At 34.7% G+C, this 17,836-nt stretch overlaps 1 protein-coding gene across 1 annotated transcript in view; it reads left to right on the forward strand.

The window, feature by feature from the left end:
* Positions 1-15,207, forward strand: part of LOC149794320 (activating signal cointegrator 1 complex subunit 2-like) — a 72,659-nt gene extending 57,452 nt beyond the window's left edge. The window contains exons 11-17 of the mRNA XM_089968480.1: positions 160-406; positions 1,161-1,265; positions 8,048-8,151; positions 10,343-10,465; positions 13,131-13,337; positions 13,729-13,807; positions 14,646-15,207. Coding sequence (XP_089824606.1) covers positions 160-406; positions 1,161-1,265; positions 8,048-8,151; positions 10,343-10,465; positions 13,131-13,337; positions 13,729-13,807; positions 14,646-14,915 — 1,135 coding nt within the window. The 3' untranslated portion in view covers positions 14,916-15,207. The remainder of the gene's footprint in view (positions 1-159; positions 407-1,160; positions 1,266-8,047; positions 8,152-10,342; positions 10,466-13,130; positions 13,338-13,728; positions 13,808-14,645) is intronic.
* The last annotated feature ends 2,629 nt before the right edge of the window (positions 15,208-17,836 follow it).

Consider the following 17,836-nt stretch of genomic DNA (forward strand, 5'->3'; position numbering starts at 1 on the left):
TACCTTGTATCAGTTTTGTCAACGACCACAATACAGTGATGTTTACATTTGAATCCAGCAGTGAATACAGTAATGTGAATAAATTGATGTTATTATTTTAATGTTAAAAGTTGGTGATTGAATTAATGTCACACATTTTATTTCCTTAACTCATGGCAGTGATAAAACTCGTATCCAATATATCCAAGACTCAGTAAACATAGCATTTGCCACTTATGGGAAGAGAAAGGCTCCTAAAGGAGCCACAAATAGAGGGGGTAGAACAAGTCCTGATGGGGCCTCAGTTCCACAGGAGGACCTTGGAGCTATAGGAGGAGCTTCAGGTGGATCAGCAGGCGGAGCAACAGCAGAGGGTGGAGACATGGGCGGATCTTTTGATAATGAGTTGTATCAGTCAGAGAAATATGTAAGCTATAATTTCTGTTGAAATATTTTTTCTAAACAAAATAATTGTTTATTCTCATTTAATATTTTTATGCAGTTTAATAGTTTTTACTTTTGCGTGTTTTTAAAGCAGTTCTGTTTACAGTGAATCAGTTGTATATTGTGTTAAGTTTTATGCTACTGGAAAAAATATCTTTTTTGTATGATGTTGGTCACTAACGTGCCCACCCCGTTCTAGACCCACACAAGACAGAGGAAGGTGACAGTTAAAATGCCTCTTTCCTTGTATTGGTGGGGGGGTGTATAAGATGATGCAGCAGTCACATAGGTAGTGTATTTTAGTTGTCAAATTATATATAAAGTTTAAAACTTTGTTAGCTGGATATTGCTCAGGAATATAAATGACAAAACTATAACACTGACCGTCTTTGATTATTATAAGCTTAAAGAAAACTATAGTAATGTGATTGGTTTAATTTCGTTATTTCCTGGGATATCAATTTTCATTGTATTGTAAATAAAATGACATTTTCATCAGTACCTAAATGGATGGATTGGGCAAGTGGTCTTATTGTGTCCACACAAAGATCATTGTTGAATCTTTAAATTTACACCAGTTTGTGGTTCATACGAAACATGAAATCCAGGTAGATTAATATTCATGAAAAATGCTGAATCCCCGTTAATAGATTTCTCAGTTTAACAAAACTCATTATTACCTCATAGAGCAATTTATCGTGCCTTAAGTTTGTATCACTTCTCATGTTATGTTTAAGGACCTTGAAGGAGCCTGTGCCCCCAGAGTGACAGGGGTTGAACTGGATTCTCTGATCACCTCTGTGAAAGATATTCTTCCTGACCTAGGAGAGGGGTTCATCGAAGTAAGCTCTACCTTTGTACCCCCTCCAGTACAACTGAGGGCATAAACCATGCGTCATGTCCACCCATCTTTGTTGCCATCAGTTAATTTGCTCATTTCAGTCCCATAGTGCAACCTCTAGCGAAGCAGAGTTGGTCCATGTTTCATATTATTAGTCTTGGCTATCCATCTATCTGCCTTCTTATTCATCCAGAAATCTCACATTGAAAGTACTCTTGTCATTCATTGAAAACTTCCAAGACATATGAGCATGACCTACAGATGTGCAGTATTCTGTCACTATAAGCATAACCTACAGTTGTGCAGTATTCTGTCACTATGAGCATGACCTACCAATGTGCAGTATTCTGTCACTAGGATCTAATTAACCTACAGATGTACAGTATTTTGTCACTATGAGCATGACGTATAAATGTACAGTATTTTGTCACTATGAGCATGACGTATAAATGTACAGTATTTTGTCACTATGAGCATGACCTACAGTTGTGCAGTATTCTGTCACTATGAGCATGACGTATAAATGTACAGTATTTTGTCACTAAGAGCATGACCTACAGTTGTGCAGTATTCTGTTACTAAGAGCATGACCTATAAATGTACATTATTGTGTCACTAAGAGCATGACCTATAGTTTTACAGTATTCTGTCACTGAGAGCATGACCTAAAGTTGTGCAGTATTCTGTCACTATGAGCATAACCTACAGTTGTGCAGTATTCTGTCACTATGAGCATGACCTACCAATGTGCAGTATTCTGTCACTAGGATCTAATTAACCTACAGATGTACAGTATTTTGTCACTATGAACACGACGTATAAATGTACAGTATTTTGTCACTATGAGCATGACGTATAAATGTACAGTATTTTGTCACTATGAGCATGACCTACAGTTGTGCAGTATTCTGTCACTATGAGCATGACGTATAAATGTACAGTATTTTGTCACTAAGAGCATGACCTACAGTTGTGCAGTATTCTGTTACTAAGAGCATGACCTATAAATGTACATTATTGTGTCACTAAGAGCATGACCTACAGTTGTGCAGTATTCTGTCACTAAGAGCATGACCTACAGTTGTGGAGTATTCTGTCACTATGAGCATGACCTACCAATGTACATTATTCTGTCACTAAGAGCATAACCTACAGATGTGCAGTATTCTGTCACTAAGAGCATGACCTACAGATGTGCAGTATTCTGTCACTAAGAGCATGACCTACAGTTGTGCAGTATTCTGTCACTAAGAGCATGACCTATAAATGTACAGTATTCTGTCACTAAGAGCATGACCTACAGTTGTGCAGTATTCTGTCGCTATGAGCCTTAACCTACAAATGTGCAGTATTATGTCACTAAGAGCATGACCTACAGTTTTACAGTATTCTGTCACTAAGGGCATGACCTATAAATGTGCAGTATTCTGTCACTAAGAGCATGACCTACAGTTGTGCAGTATTCTGTCGCTATGAGCCTTAACCTACAAATGTGCAGTATTATGTCACTAAGAGCATGACCTACAGTTTTACAGTATTCTGTCACTAAGAGCATGACCTACAGATGTGCAGTATTCTGTCACTATGAGCATAACGTACAAATGTGCAGTATTATGTCACTAAGAGCATGACCTACAGTTTTACAGTATTCTGTCACTAAGAGCATAACCTAAAGTTGTGCAGTATTCTGTCACTATGAGCATAACCTACAGTTGTGTAGCATTCTGTCACTAGGATCTAATCAACTTATCCATAATTATGGAAGCTATATTTCAAGGGCTTCTGTACAGTAACATCACATTTACATTTTCTAATCTTGCAGGAATTGGTCAGATTTACAACTCACAATATGTTTTAAATCTACCACTGTTAATATGACAACCATCATTATATTTTAATGATGTCTATCTATTTATTACCAATTCTGTTTCTACACAATAACTCCAGTCATCCACCATCTACAGTTGCCAGACTTGTGAATGTCTTGCAATGGGAGTAAAGAAGGACCCTGTTGATTTCAGAGTTATAAAGTTAAATATCAAGGTCAGTTTTTAAAAAGAAATGGGTTTCTGAAAAGTGTCTCTGATTCTCCACCATCAAAAGTTAGCAAATATTGTGGTTTGCACTTTGGATAATAAAGAAGTGTAATGATTTTTTTTATCTATAGGCCAGGGAAGCGAACAAGAAAAATGTTTTCTTCACAAAAACTTGAGTTCAAGACCAACTTCAGTTAACAAACTTTGAGTATGGCTTGCATTTGACAGTAAGGGAAAATTCTATTGATTTGGTGAGCAAAGGTCAGGGTCACCTTGACTGAAAGAATAAGAAAGGTTCAACATAATGTCATTGGTTCTACATTACATTCCTTGACCAAACCTTGTGGATGGCTTGTACTCAGTGTAAAGAAAAAAGCCTGTTGATTTTGGGGTCAAGGTGACTATGACAGAAAAAAGAAATATGCTTTATTAAGCTATTCATAAATAAGTTAATTATCTTAAATATTTTGTGAAATAAGTCAAGTACCTGGCATGCATACAAAGTGTGTGTGTGTGTGTGTGTGTGTGTGTACTGTTACACTTGGTTGTCATATAAAAGATCAATGTTAGAGGTATTGTTTCACACAGTGTCAGACCAATCCGGTGGCCTAGTGATTAGAGCGTCTGCCTCGGATGCGGGAGGTCGTGAGTTTGATCCCCGGCCGAGTCATACCAAAGACTTACAAAAATGGTACTAACAGCTGCCTCGCTTGGCACTCAGCATTAAGAGGTTAGTGTTAGGACTGGTTGGCCTGGTGTCAGGATAATGTGACTGGGTGGGACATCATGCTACATGTCTGTAGCATGATGCCCCAGTGCTAGACATGACTATAAACTGCCACATTGCAGACATCATAGCGATATGACTGAAAAATTGTTAAAGCTAAGTTAAGAATCCAAAATCACATTGCATCACACAGTGTCAGTGTTGGAGGTAATCAGTTTGATACATAAGTATCAGTTTTGGAGGTATTAGGTTTCATGTGTCAGTATTGAGGTAATTGGTGTTATACGTGTCATTGTTGGAGGTATTAGGTTTCATGTGTGTCAGTGTTGAGGTATTAGGTTTCATATGTGTCATTGTTGGCAGCAATAAGTTTCATGCAAAGTTTTCATGTTGGCGGTATTAGGTTTCATACCTGAGTGTCAGTGTTGGAGTTATTAGATCTCATTCAAAGTATTAATCTTTTAGGTATTAGGTTTCTTATATAAATGTTGATGTTGGAGGTATTAGGATTCATACAAAGTGTTAATGTTTTAGGTACTAGGTTTCTTATATAAATTTTGATGTTGGAGGTATTAGGATTCATACAAAGTGTTAATGTTTTAGTTATTAGATTTTATGCGTAAGTTTTGATTTTTGAGGTATTAGGTTTCATACAGAATGTTGGTTGAAGCATATTTTATTGCCATAATTGTTTATAAATGGGGTCAGGTTACAAGTTCTCACAACTTAGAAAAAGCCTGATTATACCATCAATATGAAATTTACATGGATAGTTGCAGTAAGAATTGTAAGAAAAGATACACAATTCAGGCAAGATATTTGAGAGAGAGAGAGAGAGAGAGCGATTAATACATTAATACATTTATAATCAATTAATGAACACTGTAGAATCTGGAAAATAGTACATACACCAATATGAATTAAATAGCTAAAATGAAAATGTAAAAACTCATGTCTTTCCTGATTAAAATTAAAATTACCTATAATTAATTGAGAAATCAAATTATGGATATTCCATAATTGTATAAAGCATTTTGTGACTTTGATATATGTTTTGATCAAGTCAAATAAACAGTTATTAACTTTTGCTGTATATTCAGTCAGAGCCTCCAGATAACAAATTATTTGTAGTTGCTGGTACATGGAGATGAATTACTGTATTTCATGTAATTTTTCGTACACAGACAATTTATTATTAATTTCAATGTACAAATAATTATATGTAAAATAAATAATTATCATTTTGTGGAACTGACCATGTATGAAGAATAAGGGGATCATACCCAAACAAGTTCTACAGAACACACCCTACTCAACAACCCAACAGTACAAACATGCAAAATAAACGTATATTTTATGTCTCATTCTGCTTTCAACTAACGAATCCAATTACAATAAAAATAAAAGAACTTAAAAAGATTTTTTTTTTGAGAGAGAAAGAGGATTATGTCTTAGTGTGCAAGCTTGTCTGCATTTAGAGCATATGTAGCTCTTATGTTGTGTAATGTTGGCAAAATGATTAAGATGGTTTGAACATGTATTAGTTATGGGTATCATTTATTGGTAAACTGTATGCAATGATTAGACCAACAAGTAGGTCTCCGCATTTTTTTTTTTTCTGTCCACTATCAGAAGAAGAAAAAATGGAAACCTACTTGTAGGTCTACACAATGATATCAGTCCAAGTTGTCAACAAACTAAGTGAAGCTTGTATTCTTACAGCAACAACCTCATTTCAAATTACAATAAAAAATATTCGGAACTTAAAAACACGTTTTAGTTAATGGGTGTGTGTGTGTGTGTGTGTGTGTGTGTGTGTGTGAGAGAGAGAGAGAGAGAGATAGAGATTTTGTCAGTGTACAAGACTGTAGTTATTCAGAGCAGTTTGTAATTTAGCTTTTACAAGAGAAGAAAGACTATTTCCAGTTACCTGACAGTTATGATAATCCTCATGTATTAGGACACAGTATATTATGTTATCAATAAACATCTCTAAATCAAAAATTCATTTTTGTTTTAATTACGATATACAATGTTACGATAACCACAAGGCTATGCAGTGTTATTTACATGCTAATTAAATATGCTTAGAGCTTTGGTTATTCCAGTTGAAACCAGATAGAGGGCAAGATGTGACAGAAGAGGTCAAATCATTGAGGCTGCCAATAGGGAAATGAGGTTCTCTTTCGGAAAATGAAAACCTGTCAATTATGTTCTGTGAAGGCCATTGTCCATTTGTTAATAACACCAGCAGATATTATAATGACAGTATGAGAGCTTATGCATGAATCATTGTATTTTATCAGCAACAATTCATTATTAATTTTTGTAAAAACACAATAGCTATACAGTATCTTCAGTCCGTTTTGCAAATGTAAATCTTTCTTTGTAGAATGTTATGTCTGATAATTTAAAGGATTATTTGAAAAATACAATAAGATATGTACAAAAAATATGATACATTTAAATAATTGTTAGGTTGATAACTGGCTTTTGTATGAAAAATTAAAGGGTACAAAAATACATGCAATACAGTAGATTCTGAACCATTTTCCTATGTTGTTCAAATATAGTATCTAACACTTGAGTGTTAATGTTGGAGGTATTAGATTTCATACAAAGTGTTGATGTTGGAGGTTTCAGATTTCATACAAAGTGTTGATGTTGGAGGTATTAGATTTCATACAAAGTGTTGATGTTGGAGGTATTAGGTATCATACAAAGTGTTATTGTTGGAGGTTTTAGATTTCATACAAAGTGTTAATGTTGGAGGTTTTAGGTTTCATACAAATTGTTGGTGTTGGAGGTATTAGGTATCATACAAAGTGTTACTGTTGGAGGTTTTAGATTTGATACAAAGTGTTGATGTTGGAGATATTAGGTATCATACAAAGTGTTAATGTTGGAGGTTTTAGATTTCATACAAAGTGTTAATGTTGGAGGTATTAGGTATCATATAAAATGGTAATGTTTGAATGTATTATGGTTTTATACAAGTATCAATAATTTAGGTTTTAGATTTCATACAAAGTGTTAATTTTGATGGTTTTAGATTTCATACAAAGTATTGATGTTGGAGGTATTAGGTATCATACAAAGTGTTAATGCTGGAGGTTTTAGATTTCATACAAAGTGTTAATGTTGGAGGTATTAGGTATCATATAAAACAGTAATGTTTGAATGTATTATGGTTGTATGCAAGTGTCCATATTGGAGGTGTTAGGTTTCATACAAAATGTTGATGTTGGAGGTATTAGGTATCATATAAAATGGTAATGTTTGAATGTATTATGGTTTTATACAAATGTCAATATTGGAGGTTTTAGATTTCATACAAAGTGTTAATGTCAGAGGTTTTAGATTTCATACAAAGTGTTGGTGTTGGAGGTATTAGGTATCATACAAAGTGTTACTGTTGGAGGTTTTAGATTTGATACAAAGTGTTGATGTTGGAGATATTAGGTATCATACAAAGTGTTAATGTTGGAGGTTTTAGGTATCATATAAAATGGTAATGTTTGAATGTATTATGGTTTTATACAAATGTCAATATTGGAGGTTTTAGATTTCATACAAAGTGTTAATGTCAGAGGTTTTAGATTTCATACAAAGTATTGATGTTGGAGGTATTAGATTTCATACAAAGTGTTGATGTTGGAGCTATCAGGTATCATACAAAGTGTTAATGTTGGAGGTTTTAGATTTCATACAAAGTGTTAATGTTGGAGGTATTAGGTATCATATAAAATGGTAATGTTTGAATGTATTATGGTTTTATACAAATGTCAATATTGGAGGTTTTAGATTTCATACAAAGTGTTAATGTCAGAGGTTTTAGATTTCATACAAAGTGTTGATGTTGGAGGTTTTAGATTTCTGACAGAAATTGTAACAAATTCTTTATTTTAGTATCACTCGAAAATTTGTTAACTTTCTCAGAAAAAAACTTCTAACATTTTTTGAAAACAAATATCTTTATAATTTTGCTATCGAGCTGATGTTATTTTTTTATCGGCACAGTTGTGCTTGGAGGAATACAACTATGATGTAGAGAAGGTGATTCATGAACTGTTGGAAGACAAGATTCTTCCCTCTCTCCAGGATATAGAGAGAACACTGCCCAGGTAAGATTCTTCCCTCTCTCCAGGATATAGAGAGAACACTGCCCAGATAAGATTCTTCCCTCTCTCCAGGATATAGAGAGAACACTGCCCCCAGGTAAGATTCTTCGCTTTCTCCAGGATATAGAGAGAACACTGCCCAGGTAAAATTCTTCCCTCTCTCCAGGATATAGAGAGAACACTGCCCAGATAAGATTCTTCCCTCTCTCCAGGATATAGAGAGAACACTGCCCAGGTAAGATTCTTCCCTCCCTCCAGGATATAGAGAGAACACTGCCCAGGTAAGATTCTTTTAATTGTAAATCACAAATTTTTGCATATTTGGAAAAACTTATTTTACATTATGAACAGTATATTTATTTAGTTTGTATATTTTCCCTGTGAAAGTCATTATCATTTTATAAACTGTGTTTACAATTTGTTGAAACTCTAGTGACACTGAAATATTACAGTTTACACTATGTTCTGAACATAATCAGTAAAAACCAAGCAAACCTTGGATTTTTGCATATTTTGTTGTAGTTGGTAACTAGATAGTTTCATATTCTGCAGACATGTTTCTTCATAAATCAAATTAGGTCATTCCTACTGCTGAAAGTAAGGGTTGGCATTTAGAACATGTTATTACTAATGATTACTCTCCATTACACTAACTGCAAGGTTTATCAAATGGGCTGCCAAAATATGTGGTCTACAAATTTTATCGGTCACTAGAACATGAATCTTTGTCGTTGTCTTTAAGACAGTGTTTCCTTTTACGCACATTTGTGCGTCAGGGACGCATGCTGGACAGAATTGATGCACACATTTTTTTGCCGTGTGTTTTTGTGATGCAGAGGATTTGCATAAAGCGATCAGGATTTATTTAATATCCAATGCATTGGACAAGGGTGGCATCGTGTATACTTCCAGCATATGTATTGACTGGTTCCCCGCTTTGTTTACTGCCTGCATTGCGTTCCTCTATACGTAAAGCAGAGTGCAATGCAGGGCACATACGAAATAAGGAACCAGACTAGCACAGGCAATCTTATGATGGAATAGCTTCCCCATCTTTCACGGGCTCTCGCATGATTTTTGCCAAGCTCAGCAAAATGTCATCCATATGTTTAACCTCAATGCTTGTTGCACTAGCAAGTGACCTTCAGATTAAAACATCGTGCACTAAGAATCATTAGCAAAGAAGTGAAAGAAGCAGAACACAAAAGAGTAACTGTGAATCTAACTTTCATGAAAAATGGAGAAAATAATTCCCTTGACTGGAATACGGCACATCCATTAGGATTATCGGTGTGACTTATGATCGCATCACTGCGAGGACTGCAAAAGTGAATAATCCTTTCGTGACAGGATTTAAGAATTTTTAAAAAATCTGCCTTCATTCGCCACAAGATATCTGGAGAACACACTATAACCTAAGACATTCTTTCACAACAAGAAAATCAGTAAACTTGCCGAGAAAAATGCATTTATTTGGATTACAAAGTCAGGGGGTCAGTGCAGATTTTGTTGGTTTTTAACTTTGCTGCAATAAAATAGAGATGTTAAAGTTCAAGTGTAATTTATTAGAAACAAGATAAATCATTAGCCTTCTTGAGGTTTGGATAAATTTGTTCTAGGACGAAGTACAATGAAACTGATGATAGTACACATTTTATGACAGGCAGTAAATTAACTGCCATCTGGTTACAAAAGATTTATTAGGCTTTTTGTATTGGCTTGTATGTAATGTGTTGGTCTATAATATTGCTTCAAAAAGATTATGAAGAGACTGTTAAAAGTACGACTTTAAAAGACAAATGAACTAATTAAATTATTCTTTGAATGGACAATGCATTTGTTTGTTAATTGTGCATGTTGGTTTATTTGTATGTTGAGAGAGAGTATGCTGCACAAGTTGCATTATCCTTTTTCAAGCTAAAAAAAATATGAATCAGAACATTTGTCAGTACATTTTTGACCCCCACATTTTTTATTTGACCCTCAGTTCTGACACCAAGGTTTTGTTTTAACCCTCAGTTTTACCCCCAGGGGGATACACTGGTGAGATCTACATTGTGTTGGATATCAATTTTAATCATATATTAAAGGGTTTTCTAATTGATCTCAGGGGTGTTTCCTACCAGCTATACATGTCAAACAGTCTATGGAGTTAAACGATGATTATACACAATATAATATATTCTGTTTACAGGATAGCGAAAACACCTCCACCTAAAACAGTTGTGTCAGAGAGAAGGAATGTCTTCGATTATGATGAGTTTGATGTCTTTCATCGAGACGATGTCAGTCTGGACAAGATTAGGAAGGGAAAGAAGTGAGTTTTTTGTACATGTTAAGATTTTAAGCAAAATTCGTTAATTCTGGTGAATTTGGTATTCTGACCACCATCATGAAGGACAGATAAGGTGTCGTATAAACAGGTTTTGCATAACACATCTTCAAGATTCCTTTCATTCATTACAAATTTAAATTGACACAGATGCATGAGGTTTCTACATTATCTTGGGATTTGAGATGAGTTGAAGATATATCCTAGCTATAACGCAATTTTTCAACACATGAAAGGCTATGCATGGTGGCCAGTATTAATGGTGGAGGAAGAACCCAGGAAAACCCCAGGAAGATCCACCAACCCACGAGAAGCTACTGGCAAGCTTTCTCACATACCCACATTGGCCGAATCCTAGACTCGAACCCGTGCAGACAGTTGAGATGGCAGTGATCTGTAATGGAGAGCACTTTAGACCACTTGGGGCCCCTATACTAGCTGTAAGTTTGGGCTTAAGTTATGTTGAGGAAATTAGGATCAGATATTCTTGAAACTGTTTTGACCAAGAACTTGAACTGTGTAATTTTTGTTTGTGATTTGGATATTTTAACATAACTTTAAAAAAAATTCAGTCATATCGCTATGATGTCTGCATTGTGGCAGTTTTTAGTCATGTCTAGCACTGGGGCATCATGCCGCAGACATGTACCATGATTTCTTACCCAGTCACAGTATCCTGACCGACCAATCCTAACCTCTTAATGCTGAGTGCCTAGTGAGGTTCAAACCCACAACCTCCTGCATCCAAGGCAGACACTCTAACCACTAGCATCAGCAGATCTGGCTCTATTCAGTTTGTTCAGAGTAATTATTGACCCTGATTTGCTGGCACATTATGTTATGGTAGATCTGTGTCTGTATTTTTTGCAGTTGGACTTGCGAGTATATATTATATGTCATTTAAATTTACTTTAACACAAAATAAAAAATGTTAAAAAAACAATCAAGGATTTTTTTTACTGATACTGATCATGATCTGTTTGGTGTCCTTCCACTACCTTGCAAATGCAAACCTCCTAAGCTTTTGGCTCATCTTTTGCACTGAAACATTTTTGCTTCCCAGAACAATAGTCAGGCAGAAGTTGTCTCCTGGATGATAAAAGGATTGGACCACAATCCTGTCGTTTGTCACTTACTGCTTCTGCTTATGTTATGATAGCATATGTATTCACAGGCCTAGAAATTTCAACTGCATTTAGACTGAAGAGGTCAGGGCAGTTGCTACCAGTCTAGCATTCAAGCAAAGCTGCTGTCTGACCAACATTCAGGCCAAGGAAAAAAAATCTAATAAGATATTGTTCAGCTTCTGTAAGAGAGATGTTTCATTTCAAAAGGTTCAATTTAACCTTGCAGGGCATATATCTGCAACTTTAAATTCTTTTTTCCCTGGTCTCTTTATAATGACATGGGTTGCTCAATTTCCAACAGACTTGCAGAAATGAATTTTTTTAAATGTTAAAATTCATTGATCAGTGTCTGTGCATGAATTGTAGCCGTTTTTATGTTAGGAGACTGGAGCCAAGGCCAACTTAAGGGTGTGTAACTCCCATCTGTTACCCTTTCTCCTAATTTATTATAATAAAATAATATATTTGAAGAAAAAATAATTTTTTGACATGAAACTTGTGGGTTTTTTTAATACTACTTACCAGATCATTATATGGGCATTCCCTCCTGAGTCCTCTCTGCAGTTACATTACTGGAAGAGCAAGCTTTCCCATTCCAGAACTAACAGATAATTGAACAACTTTATCACCAGTCCCTGTATCCAATGGAAGTTCACTCTCTGACTTCCATCAATAGACAATATTTTTGCAAAGTTATCATTAACATCTTTTTTCACTTGGAAAGGGTAGATATGTGCAAGTAGTGGAGGAAGGACTTAATGTGATCAATAAGAATTATTCAAGAAACATATTTTATGTATTAAATTTTTTTTCTTTCTTTCTCCAATTTTGTAGTATGCTGAAACAAATACACTTAGAGTAAAGCTTCTGGCTTCAGTTCGTACACACTCAGAGTAGCTCCATCTTAATTAGAATGTACAATTTGTTTAATTAGAATGTACAGTTTGCCTAATTAAAATGTACAATTTGCTTAATTAGAATGTACAGTTTGCTATACTTTATAGTGGGTTATTTTCATAGCAGTTTAATTGTACTGTGTTTAGGATCTGTCACATTTCTGCAAAATAAAACATCAATTTTGTTTTAAATGTAACATGATAATAAATAAATCATAAAAAATCATTAGCTGCACTAAGTTGAAACAGTGCACAAAGGTCATAAGGTGAAAACTCTGGCAAAGCAACAGTAATCTACAATATCAGAATTTGAATGTGCAGCTTCAGAACATTTTGAAATTTTGTATGCTAGTTGAGCATAATTTTTGGTTTCTTTCTGTTCTTGTAAATATTTCCTATGTGTTTAAATTAGCAATGGAGCCATGTTGGATCATTGATTAGGATGCTGGGCACCTGACTGAAAGGGTGTAGGTTCGAATCCAATCATTGGATCTGCCCAGTTTGGCTACTGCATCGTGTTCTTGGTCATGGTACTTTACTACAATTGCCTTAACACTAACTAACCTTCCAAATCAAAACCGCATTGAACTGCACAAACTATGACTGATCCATAAATATGTTGTACAGAGGCAAATCAGACAAGGTGAGTCTGGATGACCAGGGAGACTTGTCCAATGTCAAGGCCAAGATTAGTGAGGCGTATGGGTATGTGGTTGAAGAGTGGGGTGATGTCCAAGGCCAAGACTTGTATGAGGACGAATATGATGATACATATGATACCAATAATGTTGGGGCTGATGATGCAGACTCGGCTGATGAGCTGACAACTAGAAGGTGAGTATTAATTAATTTTTTGGTTTCTGTTAGAAGCCAACAAAAATCAGTAGAGCAGTGATTCAATTCCATTCACAATCTTTGGGCAAAACATGTATGTCAGAAATTGTAAAAGATAATATATCTTTGTCTCTACTCACACATCAAAATAAATTAAAATAATTACTTTGCTGAACAGACATGTTTTTATCAGAAATATTTTACTCTAAGACTGTGTTTTTGTTCCTTAGATTAGGTATTGTAATACAAATATCATTTCTTGTCTAGATTCATTAGGTTCAATCAGAAGTGAAAACCAACGATCACTACATTTTTGGTATTCAGTTTTAATGTAAACCATGTGTATTATATGTATTCATGCTGTTGTTGGTATTTTTGTGTCTTTTTTCAGGCCTTTTACAATCCCAAGAGTGTTAGGTGGCCCACCACAGACCGACCGAGACAGTTCCAAAGACAAATTTCAGTCTCAGGTAATTCCTTCTTAACATTATCACTTGCAAGAATAATTTTTGCACACTACAATCCTGCTTCCTGATTTTCTGGAAATATACAGTGGAGTCCTTTTGAAAACAAACATTTGCATTTGAGACATTTATTTGACAAGATCAGCCTGTGTTAAATACAGTCTATCAATTTTTCCCACATGGAAGCAAAATCATGTTTCAACAAGTGAATATCAGGGATCTGAAGTGGTTCTTACTGAGGCTGTTCCTTTTCAAATCCAGTGGTTTTCAGGGAAGGCAGTGAAAATAAATCTCTTCCAAGTTAATCGGTTAATCTGAGTTCAGATGAAAATTATTTTTAAAAAATTTGCATTTTCGGTTTGCTACTTAAATTTTAAAGAACTTTCCATAGGTCCTTTGTATTTTTTATGGAAAAATCCTCAATGGATTATCCCTCTGTAGTTCTTGAGCTTATAGTTTTCTGGAATACTGTGAGTTATTTTTCATGGTGATTCAGTTTTTGTGAATTTAGTCATGCTACTAACTATGCATTTGAAGACTAAACTATCAGTACCAGTTATCCACCTTGGAAACAATAGTATCCACTGTTTGTTCAATCCCTGAATTTGAAGACTAACAGTGATCCTCCTGTAGAAACAATCTGATCCATTGTTCTATCTGTGAAATTAAGTACCAACCAAACTCATATCTGGCAAAAACATAAAAATGGATTCCATAAACATCATTTCACAATTGGTTATAAATTCTTTTATTTAGTAGTATAAATTTTGTAGATTACAGTTTTTATTGTGATTTTTGTCATGCCTACTTTGTGTTTAAAGCTGTACATTTTACATTTCATAAGGGAGAAGATGGTGAAGAGGAGGAAGAGGAGGAGGAGGAAACCAGATCTTCAAGAGACAAGTTTGTTGAAGATCCTGCCAAAATTAGGGAACGAGCAGCAGAGAGGGCACAGGCTCGGGCCAATAGAAAAAATCCTGGCAAAGTTTATGAAGTCAAGGGCAATGCCAGAGGTCAAGGCCAGAGTGCTGATGTGTTGAGAAATAGAAGATGGAAGGAACAGCATAAAGGACAACATAGAAAAGCACAGGCAGAGAAAAAGAGAAGAGTTTAGATTACAGGGCTACTTGTAAATTATCTTGGATAGAAAAAAGATGAAAGTAGAAATTATTAATTCCTGAATGTTGCAGTTCAACAACATGGATTGATAGATAATCTGAAAGACGTTTGCTGATGGCAGAAAGACAAACAAACAAAATGCATAAAGAAGTATTATAAAATATGTTGAAGAGTAAAACCTGCTTCCAGAAGATTGTTGAAGTTAAAAAGTTAAAACAACATATTCTTTGTGATATTGTAAAAAATGGATTCCATGTTAAGTTTGAAATTAAATGTATATTGCACAATTTTGAGTTCAGATAGTGTAGAACTGATATTGACAGTGGTAGGGGCACACATCGTCACCTTGGCTCATTTGTCTCTCCATTCTGCCATCACATCTCAGTTAAGGTTTGCATTTTGCATTTTTCACGCCAGCTTGAAAATCATGTTATTTGTACTTCTTTTGAATGGATGGTCATATCAACATGGGATTTTCACTACAAGACTTCTTACAGTGTCTAGTTGGATGGTCATATCAGCATGGGATTTTCACTACAAGACTTCTTACAGTGTTCAGTTGGGCCTGATGCTGATCTGACCTTCGATATGGTTGCCATGGTGACCCTCTTGAAAATCTTATTACTTCTGCTGGATGGACAGATTCTTGAATCAGCATGGAGGATTTCACCAAAAGATTTCTTTAAATGTTTTGTTGGTCCTAAATGAAAATGGTGCCAATCAGACCCCCCAGTATGGCAGCCAGGGTGGCCCTCCTGAAATTGTATTATCACTACACCAGGATGGATGGATGGTCATCTTGATCTGATATGGGGTTTTCAATAAAGACTTCTTATGATGTTTTATTGATCCGAAATGAAAATTATACTGATCAGATATCCAATATGGCTACCATGGCAATCATCTTGACACTCTTGTTATCGCAACTCCTTATAAGTGGATGATCATGTAGACATAAGGTTTCCACCAATGTAGATGATATCAAGTTGATCCTAAACAAAACTGGTGCCAGTCCTGTATCCAACATGGCCTCTTGAAAATCTTTTTGTTGGTACTTGTCCTAAGTTGATCATCAGTTTTCTCCAAATTTATATTTGTGGTTTTTGTCAGTACTTTAATTCGTGATTTGGGGATGGGGTCCTTTCCTCTCAAAGAAAGATTATTGTTGGGTCTTCAATTTCATTATTTACAGCAACTGTGAAAGCCACAAAAATTAGTACCCCACAAAAATCAGTGAATACACTGTATTTGTCCCTATGTTATGATCATAATTCTCAAGCAGTTTAATGTAATGTATGAAACTTTGTACAAGTACTTTAGGTGTAGAGATGCAACACATCAGTTTTATTAAATATTAACATTTTCATAAAATAAATTAAATTTTAGTATTTCCTATAAAAGTAGAATCCAGCAATATGAATGAATATTCTCATCCTTTTCCAGTAGAAATTTAGTGCATAGTTGAAGTTTAAACCAAAAAATTGTAATGAACTGACTCACTTTCAGATGTGTTAGTAATCAGTGCTGCGTATATGACAAAAAAGATAGCATATATAAAGTTTAACAGATTTTGAATACCAAAAGAATAAATAGTAATCTGTATGTAAGGATATCATGAATTATTTAAAGCAGGAAATCAGCTGAAAATATTATGTAATGAAATAAATGACAGTTCTCTTCTAGAGATGATTTAAGTAAAGTACATTTAACTATTATTGAACATGAATATTCTTTGGTTTTGTTTAAGATAAGTTTCTAGAATTTGAAATGTTGACAAAACAGTGCATTAGAGAAGAAAGGGAATTAGCGCATGCAAATCATATGAATTTTTGCTGATAACAAAACCAGAGGGAGAAAAAAGTACATCCAAAAGTATAACCACTTGATAACAAAATGGTGCAAGTGAAAAATGTGATACGGTGACTCCAATGTTGACAAAGTCCTAGTAGGGTAATAAATGAAAGCACTGAAGAAATCAAAAGAGGTTACATTCAAAATCATATAGTTCATTCAAACTACACCTCAGAGATGAGAAATACAAATAATGTAACAGATTACAAGCATGCCTATAGCAGACTACAAGCATGCCTGTTTGATTTTAAGCACAATAACGGTAATGAAAAACACAAAGATTTATTCAGTCATTTAAACTTCTTTGAAAATTTAATTTAAGTTTATAGCAACCATCAACTATGCATTTTTTTCTGGATAAAGATTTTAACATGTTTAATCTAATTCTGAAACTCATTTGTTTAAAATAAAATGAAACAAAGTCAACTAGAATCCTTTAGCATGGGAATGGTGTTTGTGCCACATGGATGCAGCAGAATCAGTGCACATTTTCTGGTATGTAGATGTGCTGAATCATGAAGACAGGATTTTTTTCAGTGAATAGATATGGAGCTTCATGCAGTATGAGATTGGGCAGTATGGATGACAATAGCAGATTGCAGTGTATCATGCTGGCAGTATGTATGGCAACAGCAGATTGCAGTGTATCATACTGGCAGTATGGATGGCAATAGCAGATTGCAGTTTATCATATTGGCAGTATGGATGGCAACAGCAGATTGCACTATATCATACTGGCATGTAACACATCACAGTGTTCCCTTATTTTGTTAATAAAGGATTATTATTCAATGATCTTCACATTACATATATAGTAAAAATCTATGTTATTTGAAAAAACCTGTATTGGATGAGACTAAAGGCAATGAGTCTAATATAAGTTTTCCTTTACATCATGGACAAAAGAACCCCAAAAAGTCCATAATGTACATATCACTGTATGATGATAGTCTTATTATAAACATAATAATGCATTCTTTATATTTCAAAACAACCATTATTTTCCGTAGTTGGTAAACTCAAAGGGTTATGTAATTTATCACTGCTGTGTTTAATCAGGGACTC

The sequence above is a fragment of the Sinohyriopsis cumingii genome, chromosome 8, assembly GCF_028554795.1.
Source record: "Sinohyriopsis cumingii isolate HCF-2022 chromosome 8, ASM2855479v2, whole genome shotgun sequence".
Taxonomy (NCBI): domain Eukaryota; kingdom Metazoa; phylum Mollusca; class Bivalvia; order Unionida; family Unionidae; genus Sinohyriopsis; species Sinohyriopsis cumingii.